At 35.8% G+C, this 16755-nt stretch overlaps 1 protein-coding gene across 1 annotated transcript in view; it reads left to right on the top strand.

Annotated features, from left to right (window-relative positions):
* The window catches only part of Slc9c1 (solute carrier family 9 member C1), a 79560-nt gene that overhangs the window by 19784 nt on the left and 43021 nt on the right, over positions 1-16755 (top strand). The window contains exons 6-13 of the mRNA XM_074075225.1: positions 54-182; positions 4340-4501; positions 7273-7372; positions 9793-9936; positions 11048-11222; positions 12379-12460; positions 13969-14135; positions 16140-16265. Of these exons, the coding sequence (XP_073931326.1) occupies positions 54-182; positions 4340-4501; positions 7273-7372; positions 9793-9936; positions 11048-11222; positions 12379-12460; positions 13969-14135; positions 16140-16265 (1085 nt within the window). The remainder of the gene's footprint in view (positions 1-53; positions 183-4339; positions 4502-7272; positions 7373-9792; positions 9937-11047; positions 11223-12378; positions 12461-13968; positions 14136-16139; positions 16266-16755) is intronic.

Below are 16755 nucleotides of genomic sequence, written 5' to 3'. Positions count from 1 at the left end.
TAATGAAGTTTTTCTCACTTCCAAAAAAATCTTCTCCTCTCTAACATACATAGGTCTTTCTAGAGGCCTCACGAATTTAATTAATGGAGAAAGTCTGATGACCTCTGTTATATCATTAATTATATATAGGAGTGTTGTGAATATTAACTTGAAAAGAAAACTTATGATGAATCATAGCATGGGTAAGGACCATTTTTTTCCTTAATTTCTTAAAATAAGAATTGTGCATTTTCTGAAAGTTGACATGGATTTTGTGATATATTATTACAGATTATGCTTATAGAAATAAAATAGTATCAGTGTGGTGATTTATACTTTGTGTAGCACCACCACATGTTCTGTATTTAATATTAGTTATGGTTTTGCTATAAGGTTGGGTTGGGTCTTTTCATGAAGATGTTTATACGAGCAGCATCCCACAGGTGTGCTCTGAATCAAAATGCTAGACAACAAGGATGAAAAGGTTTTTGTTAGGTTTGGTTTTTGTTTTTTTAATGTGCTGAGGAACAGCTTAGAGGATAAACCAGGTAGTTTATTAATTAGTAGGGAGAGGAAACAGCTTCCCTTCTCTTTTCCCAGAGCCTCTCTCCCATGAGGCAATAAATGAAGAGGTCAACTCAGAGGAAAAAGTATGCATTGTGACAACATGCAGGTCCAGGGAGCAAGCAGAAGACAACAAAGTGCTCATAGGTTCTGTTACTACTTTTCAGATGCTCCTGAACTATTAGTGATCTTTTTCCTCCATCATGTGTACATATGTGTATAGAATAAATGACATATGTACATTATAGTGAATTATTATAACATGTATGACTGCATAATAATAACACAGGACAAGAAATACAGTATTATCTGCATTCCTACAAAACATCTTAGTTCTCCTTTCTGGTCAAAATTCTGTACCTAGAAAGATAGGTTTTATATGCTTTTTATGTGTTGTCTTTTATGTTTTTTATGTGTTCTTTCTGAATCACTGGGTGGTAGGAGTCCAGACAACACCTTCAAGGTGTCCTTGAAATTGGTATCTTTTCATTATAATACTAGGAGGTAATTTACCTTTTTTATTATATTGGCATTTACACTGATTTTGGAAAGGCAATGATTGCAGTCTTTTTGAGAAATTAATAATGAGTTCTACTCACTGGGTGTCTTCTTTGCTCTGTGGCCCTCAGAAGCATTGTCTCATTCAAGCACCACCACCTTTTTTCCCCTTGAGAAGAGTGTTTGTGAGGTGATTTTGAATCAGGTCTTGCCCACCAATGGATCTGTATGGTACCAAATAATCCATTTTGCTGAAGTGTGATCCTGCCACTACCTCCTCTGCTTAGAAATGAAGACTCTCCCAAGCAATCTTTCCAACCACTCAAGAAGAGGAAGTTCTAGGTGTAACCTTGAATAACACCTCATTATTGAGCATCCATTGTTTAACTGGATTCCAACCAATTCCTGCCTTACCTATTTATGTTTAAACTCAGAAGTGAAGACTATTCTTTCCCAAGAAGGGACATTCTGGGACTACCATACTCTTAACTCTTCCTCAAAGGAGCTGGCCCAGATAGCCAACAGTTACCCACTTGGGCAGAAGAAACTTTCTGCCTTTGCAATCCAGTAACAAAAGCTCTGCTGGAAGAGAAAGAGAACAATAGCTTTTTTGTCACCCACTTGGACTTGGAACTTGAGCAGGCTTGAAAGAATAATTTCCTTTAAGAAATAAAAATGATTGATAAGATTTCATAGTAAATATTTCCTTAAAACTTACGCAACTCAGTATTTGAACAGTGATAACTGCTTAAAGTTATTACACACTCCATAGTAAGGAAAAATTAACTAGAGTGATTGCTCTCAGAGTTCCCGCCTTATCCAATTTGGATGTTAGGAGTTTAAGAACAGTGTAAGTAATAATGGATTTGCTTTGAGGCTTTTCCTGGCTTAGCAAATCTAGTCAGCAAATAATGTTACTTATTAAAAACTATTTTCCTTTCTTAAAGGAGCAAGAAACTTTTGAACATCTGACTCCAGATTCCTATGTGCTTCTGAAACCAGTCAGACTCTATCCTCTGCTTTAGTGACAGGAAATGCTGGATTCAGGTTGTTCAGCTCCATGCCTAGAACTCATGCTGCTGAGAGGGCCACTCATGGACCTATCTAGCCATGTCCAGACTGTCCCTGGAGATATTAATCTTTCTACTTGGCTGATCTCCAAACCATGACTCTTTTTAAGTTATGGGGCAAGTAAGAAGGACTCCAAATCACTTCAAGACTCATAGAGGATTCCTTTTCCTTCATTCTGCCACCTCAGAGCACCATTTTAGGATTTACTGTCCAAACTTGGCCTTGCTTTTTGTTGGGGCAGTTGTTGCTGGTTTTCTATCTGCCATCCTTTGTCTTGGCTTAGTTCTTGCTTTTCCTCTTACCTCCTCAGGCTCTCCTGATCCCAGGACCCACTCATCTGTGATTCAAATTTTGCTCCACTGTTCTTAGTCCTGTAAAAGACTTCCTTTCCCTTGGCATGCCTGGTTCTAGCAACTGAGTCTACCTTGGGCTCAGGGTTCTTGTTTTTTTGGGTAAGGCATCATAACTTTGCTTTGCGGAAAGCAATTAAACAAAATCTAAGAAATATCAGTAACAACAAAGAAGCAGTTATCTTATGGTACAAACACTTCTAATTTTATGACCTAAAGAAGTAATAATAGAAGCACAAAAATGTATGTTAAAAGATATGCACTGCATCATTGCTTATTGGGAGAAAGTTAAATGAAATGCCTACAATAAAGAAGCAATGAGTCACTTTGACAGACCAATACAATACAGGAGATTCTACCAGCAGGGACCCAGAGGCAATCCAGCTTCTGTTTCCTCAGCCTATTATATTACATCTTGAAGATGAGTTTCATGAGTTTGGGACTTTCTACTTCTGGTTTATTTCTGTATCTCCAAGATTTTATTACACCATTCACTAGTCACTAAATGAATATATACTCCTTAATGGAGGTTGAATGAAAAACGTACTTAAGCAAAACTGACCAACCTAACAAGCTAAAGTGTGATTTTTGGTATTGAAAAAGAAACTCTTTAAACTTAGAAAAAGGAAAATACTGAACATATACCCGAAAGGCAATAAGCTATTTAAAAATTAGTAATGTTTTTTAATTGACAAGTCATAATTATATAGGTTTGTGTAGTACCATGTGATGCTTGATACATTATAAAATGTGAAATGATTAAATCAAATTAACTAACATATCTACCGTCTTTCTTATTTGTAATTTTTATGACATTTAAAATTTATACTTTTAATTATTTTGAAATGCAGTACATGATTATAGACTACATCACTCCTGCTGTACAATCTGTCTCCAACCTTATTCCTTCTGTCCATATGAACTTTGTACCCTGAAATCAATAATTCCCCATTCCCTCCTCCTTACACCTTCCTCTCAGCCACTAGTAACCATCAGTCTCAACTCTTATGAGTTCAATGTTGCTAGATTCTACATATAAGTAAGATTATGTGATACTTTCCTTTTTGTGCCTGGCTTATTTTGTTTAGCATAATGCTGTTTAAGTTCATCCATTTTGTTGCAAATGATAGAATTTCCTTCTTTAAAAGGCTGGGTAGTATTCCCATTTGTGTATATATACCACATTTTCTTTATCCATCCATCTACTCTTAGACACTTAAGTTGACTGCATATCTTGAAAACAAATATCACAATTTAAAAATAGCGAAGGATCTAAACAGACAATTCTCAAAGGAAGATATGTAAATGTACAATAGATAAATGAAAATAATACTCAACAGCACTAATCATTACTGATCACTAAGGAAAGCAAAAACATAATGAACTATCACCTCACACCTGTTGGAATGGCTTTTATCAAAAATTTAAGACATGGCTAGCTGTAGTAGCACACAAAGTGCTGGAGCAGGAAAATCTCAAGTTCAAGGTCAGCCTGGGCTAGATAGCAAGAATCTGCCTCAAAAAAAACAAAAGAAAAAACGCAAAAGGTAACAGGTGTTGGTGAGTATGTGAAAAAGAGAGAATTTTATACACTGTTGATGAGAATATAAGTCAATGTAGCCATTAAGGAAAACAGTATGGAGGGTCTCCTCAAAAAGCTAAAAACTAAAAATAGAGCTACTACCATTGCCTCTGAGTTTATGCCCCCCCAAAACTGAAATCAGTATGTTGAAGCAATATCTGCACTGCATTGTTCATTGCAACAGTGAGGTAACTTTAGAAATAATGATAAAAAGAAAAGTTGAACCAGAGTATCATTTAAAATTAAAGGTATGGAAGTTTTATTAATGATTTTTTATTTCTCCCTTTTCTTATAGCCCGTGATGTCATGTCCGGAATTTGGACAAATTTTATACAAAGTTTCTTATTTGGAATTATAAATTCAAAACTGATGCAATTGTGGATGTCCACCGTTTTTGATGATGATGTTAATCACATAAGTCTCATCTTTTCAATTCTGTACCTTGTCTTTTATGTTTGTAAGTGTGGGGTTTGTGCCTAAAATTAAATGTCAGAAAGATTCAAAGTAAAAATATGCAACAATTTAAAAGATGTGAATATTTATACACAGAAAACAATATGCCAATATATATAAAACAAGTATTATAAAAGAAGAATTTGACAAAGCCACAATTACAGCAAGTTGTTTATTATGCCATGCCTAGAGAAAGAATTTCATAACCGATTGAACAAAAAATATGGCTATAAAAGGTATAAATATCTTTGATTTGTAAGATATATATGGAGTTTTACTTCCCAAGACAAAATAGGTATCTTTTACAGGTACAACAAGCCATCTGTATCTACAGGTTCTGCATCACCCACAACTGACTTGTTTCCACAAGTGTCCATGCTGAACATGTGGAAACATTTTTCCTTATCATTATCACCTGAACAGTACAGTAAAGAAACTATTTACATAGTATTTACATTCTGTGAGGTATTATAAGTAATCTAGAGATAATCTGGTGAATATGGGAAGATGTGTGTAGGTTATATGTAAATATTTTGCCATTTTGTCTAAGTGATTTGAGTAACCTCAGATTGTGGCATGGGGTTTGGGAGTCCTGGGACAAATTTCCTGGGAATGCCAAATGTTTTCTGACTGTTGAATAGATATTAACAGGAAAACATATCAACAAAATCCTATACATTGTTCAAGCATGACATAATTAAATATTACCCACAAAAAAGAAGATTTGAAAAAAATCTCATTCTAAGTGCCTATAAGCTAAATATACTTTTCAGGCTAACTCTTAGATCAAAAAGAAAGTCAAAGTAGAAGTTATAGATCAAATAAGACTAACTTAGAAAATCTGTGTTATTATTAGTCCATTTGCCACAGTAGCCTCCTCGAGAAGCATGGCAGTTACTGATAATGAAACACATCATTATCTACTAACACAGACCAGAATCGTCTTCATCCCAGGTTTTCCAACAGCCCCAAAAAGGACTGGAGTGGGCACGTGAGATGTGTCTTCCTATTGCATTTAGGAGTAGGACAATAGTATTCACATCTATGATTGCAAGTAGTTTTGGAAGCTCTAGGTAATTCCATGGGAATAAAAAAAAGAAGTTTATACATAGTTCTCAAGAGAAAATGGTTATGTAACATTTTTAATTTATAGAAAATGTAGTAATTAATCAATAAACTAAGCCATCATGACTATTTAATGGCTTCATACATAATGAATGTACCAAAAAGTAAGTAGTGGTCTTTTTTTTTAAGTAGTGTTCTTACAAGCCAGAGGTAACTAGTTAAGAAATATATGGGAAATTAGATTATTTTTATAATTGGCAAAATTTTAGAAAGGAATAGATTTAGAAGTTTGGACACACACATAGAAAATTTCAAAAGTTAACACAGTTTTCCTCTAACATCATCTCATAAGTAAGTGCAGTCTGAAGATTAAGGGTTACACTCAAAAATAATTTTAAAGTTCTAAAGTCAAGATGTCTCATCTTTACATTTAGAAAGAAAAGTGCCAGTATAGACATTTCTGAAAACAAGTGATAGAGAAAATGTAAATCTAACCTACAAGGACTTTCACTCTGATATGGCTTAATGTGTATATTATTAGTATATTCAAGGTAGTCATCATAAATATTTTCCTTACTTCACCATTGCCTGTAAGTTACAATGACCTGTCCAGGAATCAGTCTTCTTAATTCACCTGTGTTTACAGTTCCTTCTTCTTTTCATTATCCAAAATTGGCAACTAAAATGTTTGTTTCTGCCTTAGGTATCATTTTCTAGCCAGAAAAATAAATAATATGGAACTTGTAATCTTCCACGTCTAGAAAGGAAGACTCGATAGCATGACAATGATAGTGTCTTATATAGTTAAACGTGGTTCATGATTCTATGAGATCTGACAGCTGCCTCTGTTTCCTCGCTTTCCCATCTCTCCAACTTAACTCTTACCAGTTGTTTCCAACAAGCATCTTTTAATTCTCAAACTGCCTTTTGAGTTTCTTTCTCAAGTAGCCTAACAAATTATTTCTTTCTAGGCAAATGCAATACTCTGCCCAGTGGAAAGTCCTGTCCGAAATTTCTTTAAAATTGTACCTGGTCCTGGTGGTAGAATTATGGTTGTCCTGTCTTTCAAAAAATATAATCTCTTTACTGAACCATATTACTTGTATTTTCACAGAGATAATTTACTACTTTGATAAGCTTAAGGAATAGACAACTCTAATAGATGTACTCTTGAAAAACTTCATGAATAGGTTTTTATGTTTTTCAGTACCCCTTAACTAAGTGCACCAAAAAAGATTATACTGGGGAAGTAGATCCTTATTGGGTCTCTGCTGGCCCAAATACCTTATTCCTGTCACAAACCATTTGTCTCTTTTACTCTCTTCCAAGAAGCAGGTAAATGAAGTAGGTTGGGCCATAGACAGTTTAACTTACCAGGCTTATTTCCAATTCAACCCTGCAGAGTTTCTGTGAAGCAAATAGACCTGTAGAGGTCATTCTAGTCTCACTAGGGTATATGAGCTCCATGTATCTGTGCCAATAACCTGAAGCCAAAGTTGAACAGGAATGTCCATTATAGACTTTACTAAACAGTGGAGTGTGAGTCTGAGGAAGAAAAAGAACAATGGGTGGTGGAAATAATTCACAATATTTTCCAGTTAAAACCAAGTGGGATAACCTCTCTATAAAGTCAAGATATCTAGTATTTTCACTGAGGTAAAATTTGTGCTATTGTTGATATTAATACTTTTGTGTCCTTTTAAAAAATAGGTGAGTTAGTTGGAATGTCTGGAATATTTACCCTGGCCACTATGGGACTGTTTTTAAATGCCACAAGTTTTAAACCAGGAGTTGAATCACTTCTTCTTGAGTGAGTAGCTAGCATAGTTTCACTATGTTTTGAACAATAGAAACTAGAATATTATAATAGTAACTCTACTCTCTTAGATCTCAGTTACTGAAACTTCTCTCCTACTATGATATGCCACCACCCCATGTCCACCACCCCATGTCAACTACCCACTTCCATGGACCACTGAATGATTCAATTTCAATAATCAACTATCAACTATCTAAACTATCTAAACTATGACATGCACCAACTATACTCACCAAGGTAGTAGAAATCTAAGGTAATAGTGGTAACCTACTATATGCCACAACAACCTGCAGCAGGTCCATTCTACTGTCTCAGAGAGAAGGCATGTTATCTCCTGTCTTTTCATGTGTGCCCTCTAGTCCCGAATTCTGACAACTCTTCAACCAAGAAGACTATGATTCATCCATCAGATGATCTCCATCCATGTTATATCCTCAGTTCTTTCTTATCCAGCTCTTTTTGAAACCATTAATAAACTTTCATCTCATTTGTTCAGAAGTCAGAGATGTTTTAATGGCAAATGAAAAGGTGCTCAAAATTACTAATCATTAGGGAGATGCAAATCAAAGCTAAAATGGGATATCACCTCACATCTTTTAGGATGTCTGTTATCAAAAAGACAAAGGATAGCAAGTTAATGGTAGCAAGGAAACAGGGAAAAAAGAACCCTTGCATTTTTTTGCATTGTGGCTGCAAAAAGATGAAAAATAGAATGACCATACTCTCCAGCAATCACACTTCTGATTATAGAGCTAACAAAAATGACATCAGAATCTTGAAGTAATATCAGCATTTCCATGTTCCTTGCACACTATTCACAATGGCTAAGGTGTAAAAATAATCTGAATGTTGACCATAAATGGATAATGAAAATGTATTAGATGATAAATGTATTAGATTAATAGAAAGAATGTAGATAGTAGATAGATAAATAGATAGTTCGATTAAAAGGTAGATAAACATAGAGACATTTATGTGTGTGTTATGTATCTGAAGAGTCTGGAATTTTATATTATATGCACACATAATGGAATATTATTCAGCCTTAGAAAGAAAGAAAACCTTCAATTTTCTGTTTTTCAGGTTTTTTTAGCATACATTAATAGTACAAGGGGGGTTTCACCGTGATATTCCATAGATGAATATCGTGCAATTTAAACCAGTTTATGCCCTCTATTATATTCCCTTAGCTCTACCCCATCTCTCCTCCTTTTTAAAAGAGTTTAGTAGGTTTCATTATGCTGTTTTCATACGTATGTAGTATTTTGATGCACTTCACTCTTTCATTTTCAATGACACAGGTGAACCTGGAGGACATTAAGCTAAGTGAGATGAACCAGGCACAGAAAGTCAAATATGATCACACTTACATGTGAACTGTAAAATAGGCTCACAGAAGCACAGAATTGAATGTTGTCTCCCAAGGGTGGAGCGTGCAAAAGGAAATGGAGAACAAAGTCTGTTTTATTAGATGAATAGGTTTTGGAGATTCAATGTTTAGTTTGGTGGTGACTATAGTGAAACAACAAAAAAATCACTGTATTGTATGCTTGGAACTTCCTAAGAAGGTAGATATTAAGTGTTCTCAGCACATGAGATCCCACAGAAAAAGTGTGTGTGACGTCATGAATATGCTAACTAGCTTAATTGTGGAGATCATTTCATATACCAAAATGTATGCATGCTGGGTGGTGGTGTGACACGTCTGCAGGAGGTGTACATAAGAGGACTGCTGTCGAAGGCTGGTCCCAGGCAAAATCAAGACTCCATGTGGAAAATAACTAAGACAAAGGGCTAGAGGCATTGCTCAAGTGACAGAAAGCTTGTCTAGCAAGTGCAAGGCCCAGAGTTCAAACCCCATACCACCAAAAACTAATAAAAATAATAAATGCCTTTTTAGAATAATTTTTAAAATTTTAAAATTTTTTAAAAAATTCTTTCACATCTTCTGAATACTAGCGAGATTTTAGGATCAGCTTAATTCTATCACTGTGTGAATCAGACTAGTTAGTATTTACTTTAAAAGTAAATGATTTTAGCTCTTCATAAAGAAACAATGATTTTTCCTCCAATCAGTATTTTCAAGTTATATGAACCATGATATTGGATGTTTAGTTTTATCAAATAGCATAACTACAACCTGAGCATTTTTTTCCAGATACAATGAAGAACAAAGATACTAATTTACACATATAAACTGACTTAAATTGTATTAGAAGTATTTGTTTGCTTGCCTTAGTGTCTCTTTCTTAGCAGGTTAATTTTAAGCTTCATTGAGTGTTTATAAACGCTTTATTCATCTTTATTTTCTTGATAACGAATGGCATAATTTATCATATAGATAAGCTTGCAATAAATGTGTTGGATTAATTGTAATTAACTATACTTTGATTTTTTTCTGAAAAATACAGATTCTGGAATTGTCTGTCATTTGTTGCTTTTCTTATGGTATTCACTTTCATTGGACTTCTAATTCCTGCATATGTATACTTACATATATCATTTTCTGATATATATTATTCATTAAATATCTACTTCACACTGATTATTTTAAGGTAAGAGTACCATTTGATTTTTTCTACTTATAGGAAATTGAGCAAGTCTGAAGATATTTTTTGAAATAAAAGAGTTTACACTTCAGTTTGAATAGTTGACTCAAATTTTTCGAGGAATCATCAGCAAATTAATACTTAGTAGTTTTCTCAGCTTTCAACTGAATTTCAAAATAATGCAAGCACTTTGTAAAACTTGTAAAAATTACAAAGAAAGAAATCTTTCATAATCTATTAAGATTATTAAGAGCCATCACTATTAGTATTTGAAATATTGAAAATTTCTATGCGGTTTCATGAAGTTAAGCACATATCATAAATAAAAATCTCTTGATTTTGTTCACTATCATATTACAATTTCTATGAAATGAAAATTATAGTTAAAAGTAGCTTTTTAAGAAATCATAAAGAAGCCCTCTTTGTAAAAGACATTTTTTCCTGAAATAAAAATTTTGGAGTCAGTTATTGCAATTTTAAAAGGCAGGGAATCTGCCCAGGCAGCTGAAAAGGAGATGATATTAAGCTACTAAGTGCACAGTAGCTGGAGCCCACAGCCCTTCCATCTCCAGCCTTCAAACTGCTAACATTCTACTTCCACCTGGGAAATTTTGTTGGATTGTCAACATCACCTTCGCTAGTGCCAAGTAAACAGAAATGAGTTCCAAATTATGAGAAAAATTTGGTATAAATAGAAAAGAACCAGCCAATATTGGACAGATTTACCAAGGTTAAAAGCTATGAAGAAAAATAAAGGGGGACATTTTCTTATTTCTTATTAACTGAATTTTTGTACTTGTTGTTGGGGTCCAGAATGTATCTACAAACATCTGCAAATTTTTGTCTTTTCCATCTGAGGAAGCACCACTCCAGGGTAATGTAGAATATCCTACTGCTCAACTGGTGGCGAGAAACAGAGAGTAATGGCATTCTCTTGGCATGTCTCTCTGTGGGACCCATCTGCCTTCCTCCGCACCATGACAACAGTGTGTGAAAGATGGCTCATTTGTTTGAGAGTTAGTAATTCTGTGGGGAATAGATTGGAATAGAATTAGACTGAAATGAAACGAGAAATGTATGACAAGAATAACTTTTTAAAATTTTTTTTCTCTTTTAGACTTCTGGTCTTGCTATTAATGAGCCCCCTTTTGTTTCGACTCGGTAATGGGTTCAGCTGGCGTTGGGCGTTCATCATGGTGTGGAGTGAAATGAAAGGGATGCCAAACATAAACATGGCACTTCTGCTTGCCTACTCTGACCTTTCTCTTGGAACTGAGAGTGAAAAATCTCAAGTAATGAAAGCTGCTTTTTCTTATTTGAATACTAGATAAGAGTATTACTGTGTATTAAAAATATGGCTTTTTGTTTAAATAGCTTGAGGTGGGCCGTTGGAGTGATTTATCTACGATGGCAAGACTGGGGAGAAGAGGAACAACCGGCCACCTTCCTCTTCCCCATTCTAATTTAGAGCTTCTTTACTTCCTTCACAAGCCTTAGCATGAAGAAGGCCAGAATTAAACTCATAAATCTTTAAAATAGCACCTGTTACATACCAGGCATGCAATTGGTTTCATTTTATTCAATCTTAATATGCACTCAAAACAGTCAGAAACCTACTTATGGGTAACGCTATTGTCTTCTGTAACTTTGTAAGGCTCTATTTAATAATGCTAGGAAACAAAGCATTCTAATTGTCAGTTGAAGTTATCTCTAAGACAGTATAGCCTAACAGAACAGAGTGGGATAGCCCTTGCTCCACTGTGTGTCTAGGCAAGATAATTACAGAAAGCTCTGTAGAATTTCCTGTGTGGCAGGGTAATTGTTGTGTGTCTAATTAAATAGTAGTTCAAACATTAAAAGACTTAACTTTAACTGTTGTTAAAACATTATCTAATTAAATGACCTCCCTCTTCTTTCCTATCTCCTTCTACCTGCCCAAACAATCAAAATCATTGTGATCATGAATGTTTCACACAGAACTGGATTGTTGAGCTCAGCTACTATTTTCTCTGTGTCCACAAGAAAGCTATTTAATTCCCACTCCCTCCCCTCCGTGTCAGTTTCCTCAGTCAAAACAGATTAATAATAGTGACAGGGTTCAGGAAGTAATTTTTTAGGGGGGTAGCCCTAATTTGTAGTGTTTGTCACTTAGGTCTCTCCATAGGTCAGTTCACAGTGTGGCGGCTTCTTTCAGAATGAACAAGCAAGAGAGCCCACCCCAAGAAGGAAGCCATAGTTCCAATTGTGATTTCATTCAAAACATGGATGAGGTGCATGCAGAAGAGAGAATCCCAAGTCTTTTCATTGTGCCTAACATTCAAATTCATTGCCTACCATTAGTATCTGTTGTCATAGTACAACCTAGCTTAATTTACATTGGGAAATATAGAATTATATTACAATTAGTTATCTGAAATACTTACTTTATATGTGTTTTTTCAATTGTAGGTATTATTTCATGGAGTGTCAGTATGCTTAATTACTCTGATTGTCAATAGGTTTATTTTGCCAAAGGCAGTTACTAAACTAGGTAAGCCCTGCTAATTAATATTTTGAGTGAAGAGAAAAATATTCTAAATATGCTAAAGAATACTAATAAAGAGTCCATATAAATACAAGTCAATGGTTTCTAATTGAGAAGGAAATTGAATCTCTATGCAAGGCCTATTAATGGCTCAGGCCAATAAACTTATTTATTTAAAAAGATTACTTATTTACATTAGGCTAGTGTAAAATAATACTTTATGTTTATCCAATTATTCAACAAACTTTTATTAAGAGCCTTCTAGATGGTAGGCACTATTTGAACTCATATTATATTCTGAAGACAAAGTCTAGATGACAGCTTACATTGAAATGAAGAGAAACAGTTAATGAGGTAATAAGGTAACAGAGTCACGTGTGCATCAACGCAAGTGAACTACATGTGAAATAAACACAACCAGCACAACATTCCCAAGAAGCTAGATGCTGGGTGCGCTCCAGAACAGAAAAAGGTTTGCAGGGTTGGAGCCTTAGAGAATAATAGATAATTCCTCATATGTGCTTAATTGGCTCATGTGATTATGGAAACCAAGTCCCAAGATCTCAGTCTGAGAGCCTCAGTCAGCGGTGTAACTTCTAGCCAGAGTCCAAAGGCAGAAGAAGATCAACGTCCCAGCTTAATGACAATCAGGCAGAGTACATTCTTTCTCACATTTACTTCCATTCAAGCCACCAAAAGATTGGATAAGGCCACTCACAATGGAGGAAACACTGTTTTAATAGATAGAGAAACAGCCAGAAACAGCCTTACAGGCACACATAGAATATTGTTTTACCAAATGTCTAAGGTACCCTGTGGTCTAGTCAAACTGATGTATAGACTTATCCATCATCCCTCTGTTCCTGTTTCCTCACCTGTCAAAGTAGCTCAACTCAAAAGACGGTTATGATCATTAAAACTGTGGGCATGTTTCCCAGCACACGGTAAGCACTCAATAAATATTCGCTATTACTATTATAGCTTAGCAAAAGCTAAGGAGTAAAGTTAAAAAGTAAGGAGCATGAAAGTAGAAAAAAATCAAGTTATTAGTATTCCTATGATTGAACAATTTATGTTGAATCTTTATTTAAGGTTTAAAACACTTAATGGCAATACATAAAGAACAAAAGGAAGTTTTATAATCCTTACCAAAATGGTGGTGTTCCAGGAGAGTGGAACAGGTCCTGCCTGGGGCATTGGTACCAGTGGGAGGTAGGAGGAGGTGGGGGAAGGGCATGGGAGGGTGAATATGGTGTAAATACTGTGTACACATGTATGTAAATGGAAAAATGAGACCTGTAGAAACTATTCCAGGAATGAGGGGAGGGGGGAATAAAGCAGTATGATGGAGGGGGTGAATTCAAGTATGATACATTTGATACATAGTAAGAACTTATATAAATGCCACAGTGTACCCCCACCCAGCACAATTAAAAAAATAAATAAAAATAAAGTAAATTATGAAAAAAGGTGGTGTTCCTCCTGATTATAAATATGTGCTCTTTGCATCAAAGGTCTTCGAGATGTTACATCAACAAAATATAAATCTGTTTGCTATACTTTTCAACATTTCCAAGAGCTAACCAAATCTACAGCCTCTGCCCTCAAATTTGACAAAGATCTTGCTAATGCTGATTGGAACGTGGTTGAGAAGGCAATTTTGCTCCAAAATCCATATGCGGTAAGCAAGTAAAATCTTTCTATTCCTTCAAAGTACATGTTATTGTCATTAAGAATGAATCAAGTCATAAATATGAATTCACAATTTTTAGTATTTGTAATTCACAGAGAAGTTGTAATGATACCTCCTTATTTACCAGAATACCAAGGTACCGGAGAAGGTAGTGAGCCCTAGAAAATGCCTACTTTCTCACCAGATTGGGAATTAGCAGGGAGGGTCTTTGGTTCATTTGTTTCTTCAGCATTTCCTTAGATAATTATATACGCTAAGTACTTGGTAGACCCTGGTTTAGGGTTAATAGTATTTTTAATATAAAATGGAATTCAAAGTCAGTATCATAAGTTTAGCTGTGAGTGAAATTCACCTTTTGCTTCTGAGACGTAGCTTAGACCTTCTGTGGTTGCTTATTCATTTAAGAATTAACCCACACGCCCATCAGTCATCCTTCCATAAGGGAAAAACATAAAACTTGTCCTAGAATCTTCTCAAAGCTGCTGCTACCTCCCATGCCTGATTTTATTGCAATATTCTTTTGTATCACAACACAAAGGGACAACTTCCAGGAGAGCAAAGGTGAGATAATTAGACTATGTGAAACAGGCTCCCCTAAAATCCATTTCAAGTCCACTAACTGTGCTTGCAGGAATACTGCCAGGATTCTGGCTGGGACAAGTACAAAGTCAAATCAAAGGATTTCTTCAGTAGAGCCCAATATCTGAGTGTGGACTGACCTGCCTGCATCAGAATTATCTGGAACACTTATTGAAATATTCATTCCCTAGCTCGTAGCCTGGAGATTCTGATGCAGGTAATCTGCAGATTCCAGAAAGTGAATGTGTGCGTGCGTGTGTGTGTGCGCGTGCGTGTGTATGTGTGTATGTGTGTGCGTGCGTGTGTGTGCGTATGCGTGTGTGTATGTGTGTGTATGTGTGTGCGTGTGTGTGCGTGTGTATGTGTGCGTGTGTCTGTGTGTGCGTGTGTATGTGTGTGCGTGTGTGTGCGTGCGTGTGTGTGAATGCGTGTGTGTGCGTGCGTGTGTGTGTGAGTGTGTGTGTGTATGTGTGTGCGTGCGTGTGTGCTAATGTGTGAATGTGTGTGCGTTGTGGAAGTGTGTGCATGTGAGAATGTATGAATGTGTGTGTGTCTATGTGTGCATGTGTGAGTGTGCATGTGAGAGTGTGTGCGTCTGTGTGCATGCTTGTGTGTGCGTGTGTGTCTGTGTGTAGAATCCACTACCCACCTGATTCTAATGCAGACTCAGTCCTGAAGCCACGGCTCTGGTACTTGATCTGTTCAGAAGGCAGATGATCAAATAGTGGCATTGTTCTCTTTAAGATGCAGCAATGGAAGATATTAGAGTGTGGTAGAGAGAGCACTGGCCTTGGACTCAGAACATCTAGCTGTATATCTCCGCTTTGTCACTTAATAATTGAGCAAATAATTTACTTTCTCTAAGCTTCAGTTTTCCTCGTTGGTAAACTTCCCATGTTTCCATCTCCTTAACACATCTTCACTTTTATTCTACCTCAAGTATGCACTGAAAGCAGTTGTTAAGACTTAACTGCAGCACGATTGTTGAATGATTGTGTGAAAACATGCACTCCAGCTCTCCTAACTCTTTCTTCTTCAGTGGGTCTGGAGAGGTAGTGTTGAGTGTATCCATCACTAACAATTCCCAGGTCAGGCTGCAGCACCACACAGAACTACTGACTTAAAGTGCGTCCTCTGTGTAATAGCTTTTACAAACTCTTGACAGTGCTATGTAAAAGTAAAGAAATGATATAACTCCTTCTCCCAAAATTGGCAATTATTTTGCCTTCTTATAACTGAGCAAATGCTGCAGACACTGAGCAAATGTTGACTATTTGTATACTTTTCTGTAGCAACCAGATTTTCTGTCATATTTCAAACCAAACTAGAATAGAATTGCTTGAAGTTTCTGCTAAACAATATGTGACTCTCCATGTTTTATTTTAATCTGGATTTGGTTTATGTTTTACTTAGTTGAAGCAAGAAGACACGACAGAACGTCAAAAGGTGACATGTCCAGATTGTAACAAGGAAATTGATGAGACCCTCAACATTGAGGCAATAGAGCTTGCCAACAGGCGTCTCTTGTCGGCACAAATAGTCAGTACACTACTGCACTCCTGTAAAAGTATTTTGGAGCCTAAAATTATACTAAAAACTTTCTCCCTTGCTACATACATTTTGATTATGCTCACCTACGTGGCCTAAAACACTGTTTACAAAGCTTGAAACTGTACTGGGAATCTACTTAACAGAAAGAGGGAGGGAAGCAAATTTAGGTAATATCAAAGAGTGTGATTTATTAATCTGTGAATCTTTAATAGCAAACAGGTAGTACATAGTTGGTGCTCAGTTAATTAATCTAAACCTGTTGGGCAATGCAATGTTTGTTGTAAGAACAAATATCCTTCTTGGCATTTCAGTTTTGCTCTTCCTTGCCATCTCCCTGGCTCTTTTAATTGCCTTGCTGTGACTGTTTTCCTTCCTTCTTTTGAGTAGAAATGTATATTACCTTTGTTTGTTTCTGTCTGATAAGCCAACTTAAAATATATATCTAATTTTATGTTATAAAATACTATAAACAAGCCAG

The sequence above is a fragment of the Castor canadensis genome, chromosome 5 (genome assembly GCF_047511655.1).
Source record: "Castor canadensis chromosome 5, mCasCan1.hap1v2, whole genome shotgun sequence".
NCBI classification, from domain to species: domain Eukaryota; kingdom Metazoa; phylum Chordata; class Mammalia; order Rodentia; family Castoridae; genus Castor; species Castor canadensis.
This window is presented reverse-complemented; position numbering and strand designations above follow the sequence as displayed.